Source organism: Emys orbicularis, chromosome 8 (assembly GCF_028017835.1).
Source record: "Emys orbicularis isolate rEmyOrb1 chromosome 8, rEmyOrb1.hap1, whole genome shotgun sequence".
Taxonomy (NCBI): domain Eukaryota; kingdom Metazoa; phylum Chordata; order Testudines; family Emydidae; genus Emys; species Emys orbicularis.
Window position 1 is genome coordinate 64,517,791 of NC_088690.1, and position 14,190 is coordinate 64,531,980.

The 14,190-nt window shown below is 49.8% G+C and overlaps 1 protein-coding gene across 1 annotated transcript; it reads left to right on the forward strand.

The window, feature by feature from the left end:
* The first annotated feature begins 2,466 nt into the window (after positions 1–2,466).
* LOC135882757 (14 kDa phosphohistidine phosphatase-like) lies at positions 2,467–6,215 on the forward strand. The gene is made up of 3 exons (XM_065409775.1): positions 2,467–2,674; positions 3,288–3,412; positions 6,023–6,215. Exons 1-3 carry the CDS (start codon positions 2,533–2,535, stop codon positions 6,113–6,115), a joined length of 360 nt encoding a protein of 119 aa, XP_065265847.1. The 5' UTR covers positions 2,467–2,532; the 3' UTR covers positions 6,116–6,215.
* Positions 6,216–14,190: the final 7,975 nt, after the last annotated feature.

The following is a 14,190-nucleotide window of genomic DNA, read 5'->3' on the forward strand; positions in this document are numbered from 1 at the left end:
GCCACCCCCCCTCCGCAGGTCTCCCCCTGCCTGCCACCCCCCTCCCATGGGTCTCGCCTGCCACCACCCCCCGCAGGTGTCCCCACCCCTGCCCCGGAGCGTCCCTGCCTGAAAGAAAGCAGTGTGCGCCTCTCCCGTGCCTGCTTGTGCTGCTGCTGTAGAACATTCCTGCTCAACTGCTGTCTGCTGCCCCAGGGTCCTAGTGCCCCCCATCCCCTAATGGCAGGGCAGGCTGCCCTTACCATGCCCTTCCGCCCTAGCCCTGAGCCTCTCCAATGCCCCAAACCCCTCAACCCCAGCCCCAGCCCTCATCCCCCCCGCACCCTAATCCTCTGCCCCAGCCCTGAGTCCCCTCCTGCATCGTGAACCCCTCTGCTCCAGCCCTGAGCCCCCTCTTGCATCGTGAACCCCTCATCCTGAGCCCCAGCCCTCATCCCCCCGCACCCTAGTCCTCTGCGCCAGCCCTGAGCCCCCTCCTGCATCATGAACCCCTCCTCAGCCCCACAGCCCTCACCCCTGCACCCCCTCCTATCCCCAAACTCCCTCCCAGAGCGTGCACCCCCTCCCCCTTCCCACACACCCCCTCCTGCCCCCCAAACTCCCTCCCAGAGGCTGCACCCCCTCCCTCTGCACGCCCTCCCTCTGCACCCCCTCCCACTTTCAAACTCCCTCCCAGAGCCTGTACCCCTCACCCCCTCCTACGCCCTCACCCCCAGCCCAGAGCCTGCACCCAAACTCCATCCCAGAGCCTGCACCCCTCACCCCCTCCTGCACACTGACCCCCTGCCCCAGCCCGGAGCCTGCACCCAGCACCCAAACTCCATCCCAGAGCCTGCACCCCAGACCCCCTCCCCCACCCAAAGTCCATCCCAGAGCCTTAGGCAAGTGGGGGGAGGAGTTGGGGGGGCGGGTTCTGAGCACCACCAAAATTTCTACAAACCTGCCACCCATGCGCGGGGCAGCGTGTCTGGCTCTGCGCGGAGCAAAACATGCTCCTAGGAGCCTCATGGTAAGGGGTCTGGGGCCAGGGGGGTTGGATACAGGGCCAGCTCCAGGCACCAGCTAAAGAAGCAGGTGCTTGGGGCGGCCAATACTAAGGGGCGGCACTCCAGCCGCTATTGGGGTGGCATGTTTGGGTCTTCAGCAGCAATTTGGCAGCAAGTCCCTCTCGGAGCGAAGGACCTGCCACCGAATTGCCGCTGAAGAGTGGAGTGGTGCGATCGCGCTGCCGCGGCATTTTTTTTTTTTTTTGCCGCTTGGGGCGGCAGAAAACCTGGAGCTGGCCCTGGTTGGATAAGGGGTGGTGGCAGTCAGGGGACAGGGAGCAGGGTGGGTTGGATAGGGGGTGAGATCCCGGGGGGGTGGTTAGGGGTGGGGGGGTCTCTGGAGGGGGCAGTCAGGGGGCAGGGGGGGTTGGATGGGGCATGGGAGTCCCGGGGTCTGTCAGGAGTGGGGGATGGATAGGGGTCAGGGCAGTCAGGGGACAGGGAGCAAGGAGGGTCCTGGGGGGGCAGTTAGGGTGGGGGGTCTCTGGAGGGGGTGGTCAGGGGATAAGGAGCTGGGGGGGTTGGATGAGTCAGGAGTTCTGGGGAGGGCTGTCAGGAGGCAGGGGTGTGGAGAGGGGTTGGGGAAGGCAGGGAGCAGAGGGGGTTGGATGGGTCGGGAGTTCTGGAGGTCCTGTCAGGGCGCGGGGAGCGGTTGGATAGGCATGGGAGTCCCGGGGGCCTGTCTGGGGGCGGGGGTGTGGATAAGGGTCGGGGCAATCAGGGGACAGGGGTAGGGTCCTAGGGGGGCAGTCAGGGGACAAGGAACAGGGAGGCTTAGATAGGGGGTGAGATCCTGGGGGGCAGGTAGGGGCAGGGGTCCCAGGAGGAGGTAGTCAGAGGACAAGGAGCAGGGGGGGTTGGGGGTTCTGAGGGGGGCAGTCAGGGGGCAGGAAGTAGGAGGGAGTGGATGGGGCAGGGTGGGGCTAGGGTAGGGCGGGGCTAGGGCGGGACTCCCTGGGTGCACACCCTATTGAAATGTGCTGCACACGCCTATGGATATGAGCAACACATCTTGAAGAACAACAGTTACAGAAAGGTAAGTAACCATTTTTTTCAGTATTGCCAATCTCAAGAGATCAAAAATCATGAATCAGACTCCCCCAAATTATGAGATTGGCCCCAAAATCATAAAGCTTTTTTTTTTTTTTTTAAAGGTTATATTGTGTTTTTTAGCCTCTCTTGATTTTTGAACGCCACCTACCAATCCCTAGTGCATCATGTGATAATTCGGGGAGCGCCCCTCTACCAGCACCACCTGCCAACAGCCTCACAGCCCATTGGCATGGCCCCGCCTCCTAATAGTGCACGTCACAAAGGTCGCTACAACTCCGGCCGCTGCTGTCCCTCAGCCTTCACCACAGTCGTAGCCCCGCCCCCTCCGTCATGCAGGCTGGTAACGGTCCCTTCAGTCCGCCCACTGCTTAGTGCGCTTGGCGCATGCGCGGAGCAGCGGTGGTCGGACCGCTCTCAGCCCTGAGGGGTGGCCATGGCCGGGCAGCTAGAGTCGGTGCCCGCGGTGGAGATCGATCCGGACGGCACGTTCAAGTACATCCTGGTGCGGGTGCAGCGCGTGGGGGGAGCCGAGCACCGGGACGTCGTCAGGGGCACCGCGGCCGCCGAGTTCCACAGTGAGTCGGTGCCGCGAGCCAAGGCCGGGCGGGGGGGCAGAGCCCGGCTGGCGCCTCATGCACCGCCCGGACCTATCGCCCCCCCCCGAACCGCTTTCTTGAGGGGAGAGCCGGCTGCCCCGCCGCGGGCCGCTCCTCCCCTGCTGCTGCTGCACGTCTGGGGTGGCCCGGCTCCCGCAGAGCTGCTGCTGCGCGGATAGCGCTCTCCCCACTGAGCGGGGCGCTGTTCTTACCCCCTTCCCTCCTCCCCAGCGTCTCTATCGGGGTTGCCCTGGTTGCTTCTAGGCCTCGGCCGCACTGGGGGGCTGTGCCTGTGCAATCCCTCCTGTGGCTGCGCCGCGACTTGCTCTGGTGTCCAGCCCTGGTACCTTTCAGTCAGAAACGTGAACTTCTGAGCAGCCTCTGACTTGGTGAGACGGTGGAACCGGCAGCCACTGTTCTGGGATTTGCTAGGGCCCAGCTGCGTAGGTAACAACGGGTCTTTTCTTTCACTTACCAGCTTCCCCAAGGAAACCGGAAAAAATTACTAGGTAGCTGAAAAGAGAGGACTGGAAGTAATCACCAAGTGAAACCTGAATTCTGGTTAATGGATTGAACTGGCTTCATTTTGCAGATCATATATTTGAAAAAGTAAACCCTGAAATGGAAAAGTTGGGCTTTGAATGCAAGTGCCTTGGAGGAGGAAAAATTGACCATAATAGCAAAGACAAGAAAATGAGGGTATTTGGTCTCTCCACAGTAAGTGCCATGTATTAGTTTCCTTGAAAATCCAACATTTTAGGTCTCTATTTAGAAATACTAGTAATAATTCTCAGCACTCTCTGATGGATCACTTATAAGCATTAATTAGTTAGTCCATACAGCTCACCTATGAGGTGGGTAAAGATGGCCTATTTTAGATGGGGAAACTACAGCAGAGAGGTTAGATTGACTTACTCACAGTCACACAGTAATTGGTTCCAGGGCTGCAATTGGAACTCAGCAGCTCCTAACTCACAATCCTGTACTGTAGCTATAGAGCATGCCTCTATGTATGTATCACTTACTTACATGGTTCAGTATGTAAATACATTCTGTTTATAAAATGACCAATAGAAGCAATGAATTATCCATATATGTGGAACACACTGCAGTCTCCATCCCACCTCACCACTGCAGAGAGTAGATGATAAGAAACAAGGATTTCTTGAGCTACTGACGTGGACAAGAGCAGACTAGTTCCATGTGATGTAAAGAATGTGATTTGAATCCTGTATAGAAAGTAGCAGTTCTTCAAGGTCACTTTTCCTCCGGGTCAATTATAGCCTCAAACCGGATTAAACTTTTTTTTTTTAATTAGGGCTCTTTCTCAGATATCTAGGGTTACCATATTTTCAGCCTCCAAAAGGAGGACACTCCACGGGGCCCCGCCCACGCCCCAACTCCGCCCCTTCCCCAAAGTCTCCGCCCCCTCCCCTGCTTCCTGCGAACATTTGATTCGCGGGAAGCATGAAGCAGGTAAGGGGGGTGTGGGGGGAGGAGGCGCGGCCCAGTCTGGCCCCCCCGGCGTCTCCAGCCTGGGTCGGCTCGGGCTCTGGGGTGCCGGCCCTGGGCCAGCCCCCGGCCGAGCACCCCCGGCCCGCCCAGCACTGCCGGCCCCCGGGCGAGCACCCCCGGCCCACTCAGCACCCCCCGGCCCGGCCCCCGGCTCGGCACCGCACCCCCGGCTCGGCACCGCACCCCCGGCCCGGCCCCCGGCTCGGCACCGCCGGCCCCGCATGTCCCGGTTTTCCCGGACATGTCTGGCTTTTTGGGATTTCCCCCCGGACGGGGATTTGGAGCCCAAAAAGCCGGACATGTCCGGGAAAATCCGGACGTATGGTAACCCTAAGATATCATATTGTGGGGGCAAAGCTCTATGGGGAGGGGAGATGGCATGCAACATTAGGGGTCTTCTAGAGCCTTCTCAATATTTGTGGCAGAATCAAACAATTCATGACCAAACTCCTGGATTAATGGTGGTGGTGTGCAGCACAGGCAGCAGCATCTCTCTCTTCTGCCACCAAGATAGTGGGAGAAGCGGTAGTCAGCTATACCCCACACCTTGTTTGCCCACCATTGTCAAGTGCCCTGAACTTTACAGAAGCATGCTGCGTAACTGCAAAATTTCACTTTGTCAGACAGAAAAACGGAGATACAGAAAAGCTGATTGGCACTCTGGAATAGCGGGTTACATCTTGGCCTGTAAATCAAAGCAGCTTGGCTCTTGTCCTGGTTTTTTGTTGTGTGACTTTAAAAATAGGGAAGTAGTTATGTTAAATGGGGCCATTGATACTTAGCTCTTGGGTAAACTATGAGAATTCGAGAAATGCTTGAGGAGTTCTTTGAAGTGAACTCGGTGGCTGGGATTAAATAGATTGAGCTCCTTAAGGCTATCACTATAAGGCAATGATAGTACCTTTCCCCAGTCCCCTGTAAAGCAATGTCTGAGCCAGCACTGGAGCTCAGCTACTAGCTTCCTACATTATTGGGGGTGGTAGTCGGCTTAGACGATAATTTAATAGCAGTACATGTTCAGATGCAAAAAGTTCAAGCTTTCTAACCATTAAAACACAAATGGTGAACATCACATATCAAAATATACAAAGTAAATATCCTTAAATCAAACTAAGTTTTCAAGCAGCATGTTTCTTTCTTTGCCTGTCTGTACATTTTGATTATTATCAATGAAAATATTTTTTGTGTATATGGTGAAATCGATATTTACCAATTAAAAAGCTAATTCTTCCAAGGCTACTTATGTCTGATATAGCCATGCTTGTTTATGTGGGAAAACCTTGTGTGTAGAAAACTGCTTTTTGTATTAGTTGTGTAACATGCAGTTTAGATGTCAATTTACTTGTGTGGTCCTCTTGGAGCAGAGTTAAGGCTCTTGTGGTCACCTAAGTGAGAATCAATGCCTTGTTAAGTGCAACCTTAACTCTGATTTTCCTGAGTGGTAGCCATGTTAGTCTGTATCAGCAAAAAGAACGAGGAGTACTTGTGGCACCTTAGAGACTAACAAGTTTATTTGAGCATAAGCTTTTGTGGGCTAAAACCCACTTCATCTGATGCATACTTTGTTAGTCTCTAAGGTGCCACAAGTACCTCGTTCGTTCTTCTGATTTTCCTGGCTTCTAACTTTGAAACATTTTAATTCAGATATTCTTGAAAGGTAATAAACAGAACTAGCTTCACCTCAGTGGGACTTCTGTGCAGGGGGAAGCATAAGGCCATAAATCTGGATATTTAAAATGTTAATTGGAACTTGATACTCTTGTAGCCTTATATTTTGCATTCCTTTAAAATCTTTTGTTATCTTTTTTGCAGGGATATGGTAAAGCAGATCATGCAGTGACCGTAGAAATACTGAAAAAAGTATACCAAGACTATGAAATCACTTGGTCAGATGACAAGAAATGAAAAACTACTCTGGAATCTGAAATACAAAGCAGTTTGCACTCTAGCTGTTGATACAGTATGGAAGTCTACATTGTGTTCAAATAAATCACTGTTAGCTTTATCTCAGTGGTCTCCAACCTTTTCCGTGGGGCGGGCGCCGGATGACTAGCCGCCAAAGACCGTGGCCGCCGGAGAAGCAGGCATCAAAATGCCACCGTGAAGCGGCAACGTCAAGAGGCGTCGCCCCCGAAATGCCGCCGTGAAACAGCGTCATCGAGAGGCGTCGCCGCCGATCAGCGGTAGCACTTCTTGACATTGCTACTTCTCGGCGGCATTTCGGCAGCTGCTTTTCCGGTGGCCAGTAGGCGGGCGCACATGGATGCCCCGGCGGGCGCCATGGCACCCACTGGCACCGCGTTGGGGACCCCTGCTTTATCTGAATAAAAAGATTTGTGTATTCTCCATCCTTTAGAAATTGGAATTAAATCCTACTGAGGAAAACAGAAAGCAGCATAAATGCTGACATGGTTAAAAGTATAATAAGAAAGAATTTGAAGAGCAACTAGCTAAAGACACAAACAATCAGCAAAATAATTTAAATACATCAGAGGTAGGCAGCCTATCAGTCAATAAGGCTACTGGACAACCCAGTGCTAAAGGAGTACTCAAGCAGGACAAAGCTGTTGCAGAGAAGCTAAATGCATTCTTTGCAGCTGTCTTTATGCTAGAACAGTGTTTCTCAAACTGGGGTCCCCGAGAGTACACCAGGGGGTACGTAGGCCATGCTGAGAAACTCCTCCCTCTCAGCACGCCGGGGAACAGGCTTCCTACCTGCCCTGACTCCGCACTACTCCCAGAAGCAGCCTCCCTGGGGGGTAGGGAGGAGCAGGGGGTCTCAGCGCGCTGCCTCCACCCTGAGCGCCGACTCCGCAGCGCCTATTGGCTGGGAACTGCGGTCAATGAGCGCTGCGGGGGTGGTGCCTGCAGGCAGGGGCAGCATGTAGAGATCCCCTGGCTTCCCTGCCCAGGACCCACTGTCAGATGGATGGACCGGTCACTTTTGGGAGCTGCCCCAGGTAAGCGCCGCACCCCATCCTGCACCCTAACCCCCTGCCCCAGCCTAGTGAAAGTTAGTGAGGGTGGGGAAGAGTGAGCGATGCATGGAGTGAGCAGGGGGCAGAGCCTTGGAGAAGGGGTGGGGCAGTGGTGTGGCCTCAGGGAATGGGGGCAGGGCAAGGCTGAGAAGGGGGATTGGGGGTCCCTGAAAAATTTTAAATCAAAAGGGAGGTCCTTGGGTTGCTAAAGTTTGAGAACTGCTGCTCTAGAGTACTTGGGGCTCATTGTCACTCATGAGCCTTCTTTTTAGGTAACAAATCTCTACTGTCACTTCAATCTGAGGCAGGTCCTCAGAAGATTTTGGAATAAATTGATAAACAGTAATAAGTCATCAGGCCCAGATAGTATTTACCTAAGTTTCCTGTAAGCTGCATGGCCATACAGCAGCCTTTTCAGTGCTGCACAGGCGCTCAGGGAATCCGCCCGGGGACCTGCCGCTCCTGGAGGAGGAGCGCCCCTCCTCCAGCCCCCAACCTGCCACGGCTGGGGTGGCCCTCCCCCTGAGACCCAACTATGCCGCAGCCCGTACCTGCCATGGCTGGGGTGCCCCTACCCTGGCCAGGGCGGCACGTCATGGTCTGGCCCCAGCTGTGGCCGGGGCAGCGCAGTGTGAACGTGGGCGGCCTGGCTCCAGCTACCACTAGGACAGGCCTGGCCCAGACCTGTCGTAGGGCACCCCTTCCCAAATCCAGCCCCGGACCTGTCACAGCTCCCTGAACCTAGTTCCAGCCAGACCTGCAGGAGCCGGTGGAGGGGTGCCTATCCTGTGGCCCCAGGCCCGGAGCTGCTGCGACAGAGAGAGATGCCTCTCCCCCGCCAGCCCAGGTGCTGCTACGGGGAGAGAGGGCTGGGGGGAGTTCTCTTTCCCTGCCGTAGCCCCGGAGCACTCCTGCACCCCAAACCCCTCATCCCCGGCCCCACCCCAGAGCCCACACCTCCAGACGCAGCCCTCACTCCCTGCACCCCAACCCTCTGCCCCAGCCCTGAGACCCCTCCCACACTCCGAACCCCTCAGTCCCACCCCCACCACATGAATTTTGTTATGTCACCCATCCCTCTCCATATTTGTACACATAACAATTCATTCCACACATGGGTAGGAAAAATTAGAGGGAACACTGGTGTTCACCCAGGAGTTTTGAAGGAACACAACTATGAAATTGCAGAACTATTAACTGTGGTCTGTAACCTGTTGCTTAAATCAGCCTCTGTACCACATGATTGAGAGTAGCTAATATAATGCTGGTTTTTGAAAAAGGTTCTAGAGGTGATTCTGGTCATTACAGGCCTGTAAGCCTAAATTCAGTATCAGGTAAACTGGTTGAAACAAGTAAAGAACAGCATTATTAGATGAATATGATATGTTGGGGAAGAGTCAACACAGTGTTTGTAATGGAAAATTATGTCTCACCCGTCTATTAGAATTCTTTGAGCGTGTCAACAAGTATGTGGGCAAAGGTGATCCAGTGGATATGGTGAACTTGAACTTTCAGAAAGCCTTTGACAAGATCCCTCATCAAAGGCTCTTAAGCAAAGTAGGTAGTCATGGGATAAGAGGGAAGGTCTTCTCGTGGATCAGGAACTAATTAAAAGACAGGAGATAAAGGGTAGGAATAAATGGTTGGTTTTTACAATGGAGGGGTAAATGGTGGAATCCAGCAGTGAGTTGTACTGGAACCTGTGCTGCTCAACATTTCATAGATGAAACAGAAAAGGGAGTAAACAGTGAGATATCAAAATTTACAGACAATACAAAATTACTCAAGATAGTTAAGTCCAAAGCTGACTGGTAAGAGTTACAAAGGAATCTCATAAAAATGGGTAACTGGACAACAAACTGGCAAATGCACATTAGAAAAAATAAGAGAGATCTTGGAGTTGTCATGGATAGTTCTCTAATAAAAGCTGCTTAATGTGCAGCAGCCATCAAAAAAGCTAACAATGTTAGGAACCATTAGGAAGGGGATAGATATAATGCCACTCTATAAATCCCTGTTATGCCCACACCTTGAATACTGCAGGCAGTTCTGTTTGCCCCATCTCAAAAAAAGATCATTAGCATTAGAGAAGGGCAACAAAAATTATCAGGGTTATAGAACAGTCAAGATGATCAGGGATTCAACCCCATGCTCTGAGTGTCCCTAAACTTCCAGCTGCCAAAATCTGGGACTGGTCTATAGCACGGATCATTCATAATTGCCTCATTCTGTTCATTCCTGCTGAAGCTTCTGGCATTGGCCACTGTCCGAGTCAGGCTACTGGGCTAGATTGACTATTGGTCTCACACAATACGGCTGTTCTTATGTTCTTATAAATACCTAATAGTTTGATTCTGCTTCAATTTAAAATAGTCCAGATTAAATTGTTGGCAATCCCCATATGCCAAGATTTCTATGGCCAAAGGAAAGCATTATAAATTAGATCTACATTTGTGAGGGAAAGATGTTTAGTTACAGCTCATGAATCTCACTATCTAAGTCTTCTGTGTGGATAACTTCTGTTAACAGGCCTGATCTCACCTAATCTGGAAAAATAAGCAGGGTCAAGCCAGGCTAGGTTTTCTTAGCTCCCTCTGGAGAAATTTTGGGCTGGTCCAGGCTCAGGTAGGTGTGCGTGCTATGTCTCCTCAAGCCTGTATAGAATGTTGTCCAGTTTCTCTTGCTGAGAATTAGGTCCCCTTTTTTTCTTTGTATTTTCTCTCAGGATAATCTATCTGGTCGCATGGCTTCAACTGCTATTTACACCAGATTTACAAATCTACCTCTTCACTTCTGACCCGTCTCCCTTCCTCCAATCCTGCTCCTCAGTCTAGCTGACATCACCTGCTTGGATATCTTTCCATCAGCTTAAACTTAACATGGTGAAAACTGTCCTCTTGACTTTTTCCTCCAAAACTCTTTGCTCTCCTCATTCAATGTCACTGCTGACAATCACCATCCATGCTTAGAAATTGCAAGGCTTTGACTCCTCTATCTGCTCCTGACACATCTAAGGCTGTGTCCAAATCTTTCACTTACTTGACAGCATATTGAAGATGCAACCCTTCTTTTCCGTTCCAGCTAAAAATCTTGGCCATGTCTGTCCTTATCACATCTTGACTACCACAACATCCTCCTACGGATTTTGTAATACGTGCCTTACAACTCTCCGTTCCATACAGACTATGGCCCATAACATTCTCTTTCTACCATTAAGCTCACTATGTTTCCTTCCTCTTCAAATTTCTATACTCACTTCCCCTCCTCCATGGCATTAAGTTTACATTTTTTGTCCTAGTCTTCAAGGCCTTACATATCTCTACATTGGATTGCTTCTGAAGTCTTCTCTTATTGCATCTTTCTCCATCCCTTCCTATGGTAGTGATGTTATCCTTAATTCCCTGTTAACTAACATATCCCATAATCTTCTCAGTATCTTTCTTCCATGCCATTCCTCTCCACAGAATGCCCTACTATTATCCGCACAATTTAAGACTCCCGTCTGCTACCCGTCCTTGTGGGTACTCAGGGACAAGGGACCCAACTTATCCCTCGGTAGGCTCAGGGCTTTATGGGTCTGCAAGGCTTTTTCCTAGTGAAAGAACCTTCACAAGGTGAATATCCTTAAACATGTACATGTACTTATTAGCAATTAGCAACAAATCAATGGAATACACATGCCAAGCATCTAATGCCTACCACTCCCAACAACAACAGACGGATGTCTCTCGATGGGCAGTCAGGATCTGCTCTCGTCCGGGGCTCTGGGTTCTGCACAATATGGTCATGCAGGGGTTAAAAGTCCTGGCAGCTTTGGTCTTGAGTTGTATCCCGGAATTGAGTTCCAACAAGCTTATTTTCTGACCCTCATTATAGTTAAAATGAGAGTTCTTCTTATCAATACTTTCATCAATTATTTTACTCAAAGCATGACTATACACTAAATCTAACCAATCATAACCCCTAATGGACTAAAACAATTTCTCTAGCATCAGAAAAACCTCATAATTTCTACTTATCAGCAAAAGCAAGTTTTAACAAGAAACTCAGACAGGCACCCAGTAAGAAATTTGCAGAAACTCAAGGTTATCTTGTCCATATTCCCTTCTATTCCCATGAATCTGTGATTTTAATTGTAGTAATGCAGCTGATATTTTCCTGTCTGTCTACACCAAAGCCGAATACTCCTGACTCTGTAGTTATACTTCCAATTTATGGTGGCTGAGCATACAAGATGGTTGCAAGTTATGCTAAGTCCATAGACAAGATGGCTGTGGGTCATGTCAAGTCCAGGCCGCTCGTTACACTACTATCTGTCAACATAATTCCTTTGTTCTTAAAATCTACCCTGAAGACTACATCTGTATTGCCTACAAGTAGTAAATCAATAATGTAAATATAGTTAAATCCTTGTTATTCTCTCTGCTAGGATTCCTGATGCATCCTCTACTTGTGGTATCCAAGAGATAAGTTTTCTCCTACAAAATCCATTTTCTATCTGTCTGTTTGGCAGCCTATGTGAAATGCATGGTTGCCTCAGCCCAGTTTCCACTATACAGGTGTCCACATCACAAAAAAAGCTACCATGGCTGCCTGTGTTAGTGGAGAGGGCATGATGCCAATTAACCACTTGTAGTCAGAATCCCACATCTTAATTCTGGACAGCACGAAGCTAGCACTTGTGAATTAACTAATAATAATTAGTTGAGGTCACGATAATACAGATCCCAGCTTTGACTTCCCTACAGGGATTATGACTACAGAACATGTTTCCATGCCAATGTGTCTAGTAATCAAGAATGGGGTAAGAGAACCAGAACTGTTTCTAAATAGAACATTTTCCAGTCAGCCTTCCGTTATGAATCTTCCCTTTGTTTTTACCCTAAACTTTTCAACAGAAAAAGATAATTTTAAGTGCTGTTGTTGTACTGCCTCACTGGTTCCTGTGCACAAAGTTGGACTGATTGATGCTCTCAGTTCCTGTAATCTGCAAATACTCTCTTCAAAGAAAGATCGTCAGATAAGTCAAACTCTTTCACAGAAACAAAGTCTTTAAAACTCATTTTCCTGAGAGAATTGGACAGGATTGTTATAAGTCTCCCTGCAGTACTGATTTACTGGAAAGACAAAGCCAGACCGGATTTCTGATCATATAAGTCACACTTCCAAAACGTGAGGGTGGAGTTGGGATGAGTTCTGGGAATGGGCAGATGAGAAAGAGGTGTTAGGCTGCAATGTAGTTTGCACACACAGGACGTTGTAGATGGCTTCGTGGTGCATCATGCTCCTACAAAGGGGACTTGGGTGGGAAGAAACCTCTGGATTCTATCCCCTCATCTAGTAGTGAAGAGGTTATGGGGGGGGGGGGGTGATGGGGTGTATAGGGAACACTAATTACTTGCATTCCTCACTTTTTGAAAAGATGATTTAGAACTAGTCCATAGGGTTGTAATGATTTGACAGTTGGGGGAAGCAGTAGTGTCACTCCTCGTCTAAGGGTGTGCACGCCGGGTTAGCTTGAATCCAGCTAGCATAAGTAGCAATAGCACTGAAGACAGTGCATAGCGGGCTAGTGAGCCAAGTACATACCCAGGGTTCGTGCCACTTGTACTTCCCGTCTTCAGCATGGGTAGTACAAGCCTGACATTGACCCTGGGTATTTACTTGGCTTGCTAGCCTGCTCTGCACTGTTTTCACTGCTATTGTTATCTGTGTTAGGTGGATTCAAGCTAGTTCAGGTAGGCCAGCCCGTGCAAGGCTTTTGCTATGCAGACATACCCAGAAGGGGAAGAATGATACCTGTGATAAATGAAGAGGGGGGTAGCTCCCTTTTATGAGCACCTAGCCAGCCAGTTAGCTATAAAATCCCTGTTAGTAGCTGTTCTCTACTGGCTTTACCTGTAAAGGGTTAAAAATTCCATAGGTAAAAGGAAGGGAGTGGGCACCTGACCAAAAGAGCCAATGGGAAGGCTAGAACTTTTTAAAATTGGGGGGAAAACTTCCCCTTTGTCTGTCTGTCTGTTGTTCTCCTGAGAGGAGAGATAGGGCTGGAACTATGCTGTAAGAGCTGCGCCAGGTATGAAAAATCATCAAATCATACCTAGAAACTACTCATTTGAAACCCCAGATATGTAAGTAGATTAGGAAATATCTAGGAAGACGTGATTAGGTTTATCTCTTTTACTTCTTTATGGCTTGTGGACTCCTCTGTGCTAACCCCAGGTGCTTTTGTTTTGCTTGTAACCTTTAAGCTAGACCTCAAGAAAACCATTCTTGATGCTTAATTATTGTATTTTCTCTTTTTAGATCTAGCAATAGCCTAAGTTCCAGATGTATTTTCTTTCTTTTTGTTTTTAATAAAATTTACCTTTTTTAAGAACAGGATTGGGTTTTTGTGTCCTAAGAGGTTTGTGCAGAGGTTGTTTAATTAGCTGGTGGCAACAGCTGATTTCCTTGTTTTCTTTCTCAGCTTGGGGGGGAGGGGTGAAGGGGCTTGAGAGTACCCCACAGGAAGGAATTCCCAAGTGCACCTTCCTGGGTTTCCAAACGGCTTTTTTGCACTTGGGTGGTAGCAGCATCTACTCATCCAAGGACAGAGAAAAACTCCCAAGGTTACAGCTTAATAGAAGCCTGGAGTGGCCAGTATTAATTTTTAGAATCCTTGGGGGCCCCCACCTTCTGCACTCGAAGTGCCAGAGTGGGGAATCAGCCTTGACATGGTGGCAGAGGTGGGATCATCTTGAACCAGAAGCACAGATCTCAGGATTTTAAAAGGACACATTTTTCCTTTTGGCAGCCTGCAAAGCCAGGGAGATTCTTTCTTTCTTTCTTTGCTGCCTGAGGGAGAACAGGCACAAAAAGGGTTCAGTCTGCAAAGCCAGGGTGTCCAACACGCAATTTTTTTTCTAGCTTCGTGGCAACGAAATAGCTAGGCTAGAGTAGGGCAGCCCTGTGCATGAGGTTGCGATCGGGCACTGAAATCCTAGAGCAACCAGTCTTCCC

Excerpts from the sequence above, each read along its gene's own strand:
- LOC135882757 (XM_065409775.1), top strand. The coding sequence starts at position 2,533 with ATGGCCGGGCAGCTAGAGTCGGTGCCCGCGGTGGAGATCGATCCGGAC. Across the intron at positions 2,675-3,287 it reads CGCGGCCGCCGAGTTCCACA|ATCATATATTTGAAAAAGTA; the intron begins GTGAGTCGGTGC and ends TTCATTTTGCAG. Across the intron at positions 3,413-6,022 it reads GGGTATTTGGTCTCTCCACA|GGATATGGTAAAGCAGATCA; the intron begins GTAAGTGCCATG and ends TCTTTTTTGCAG.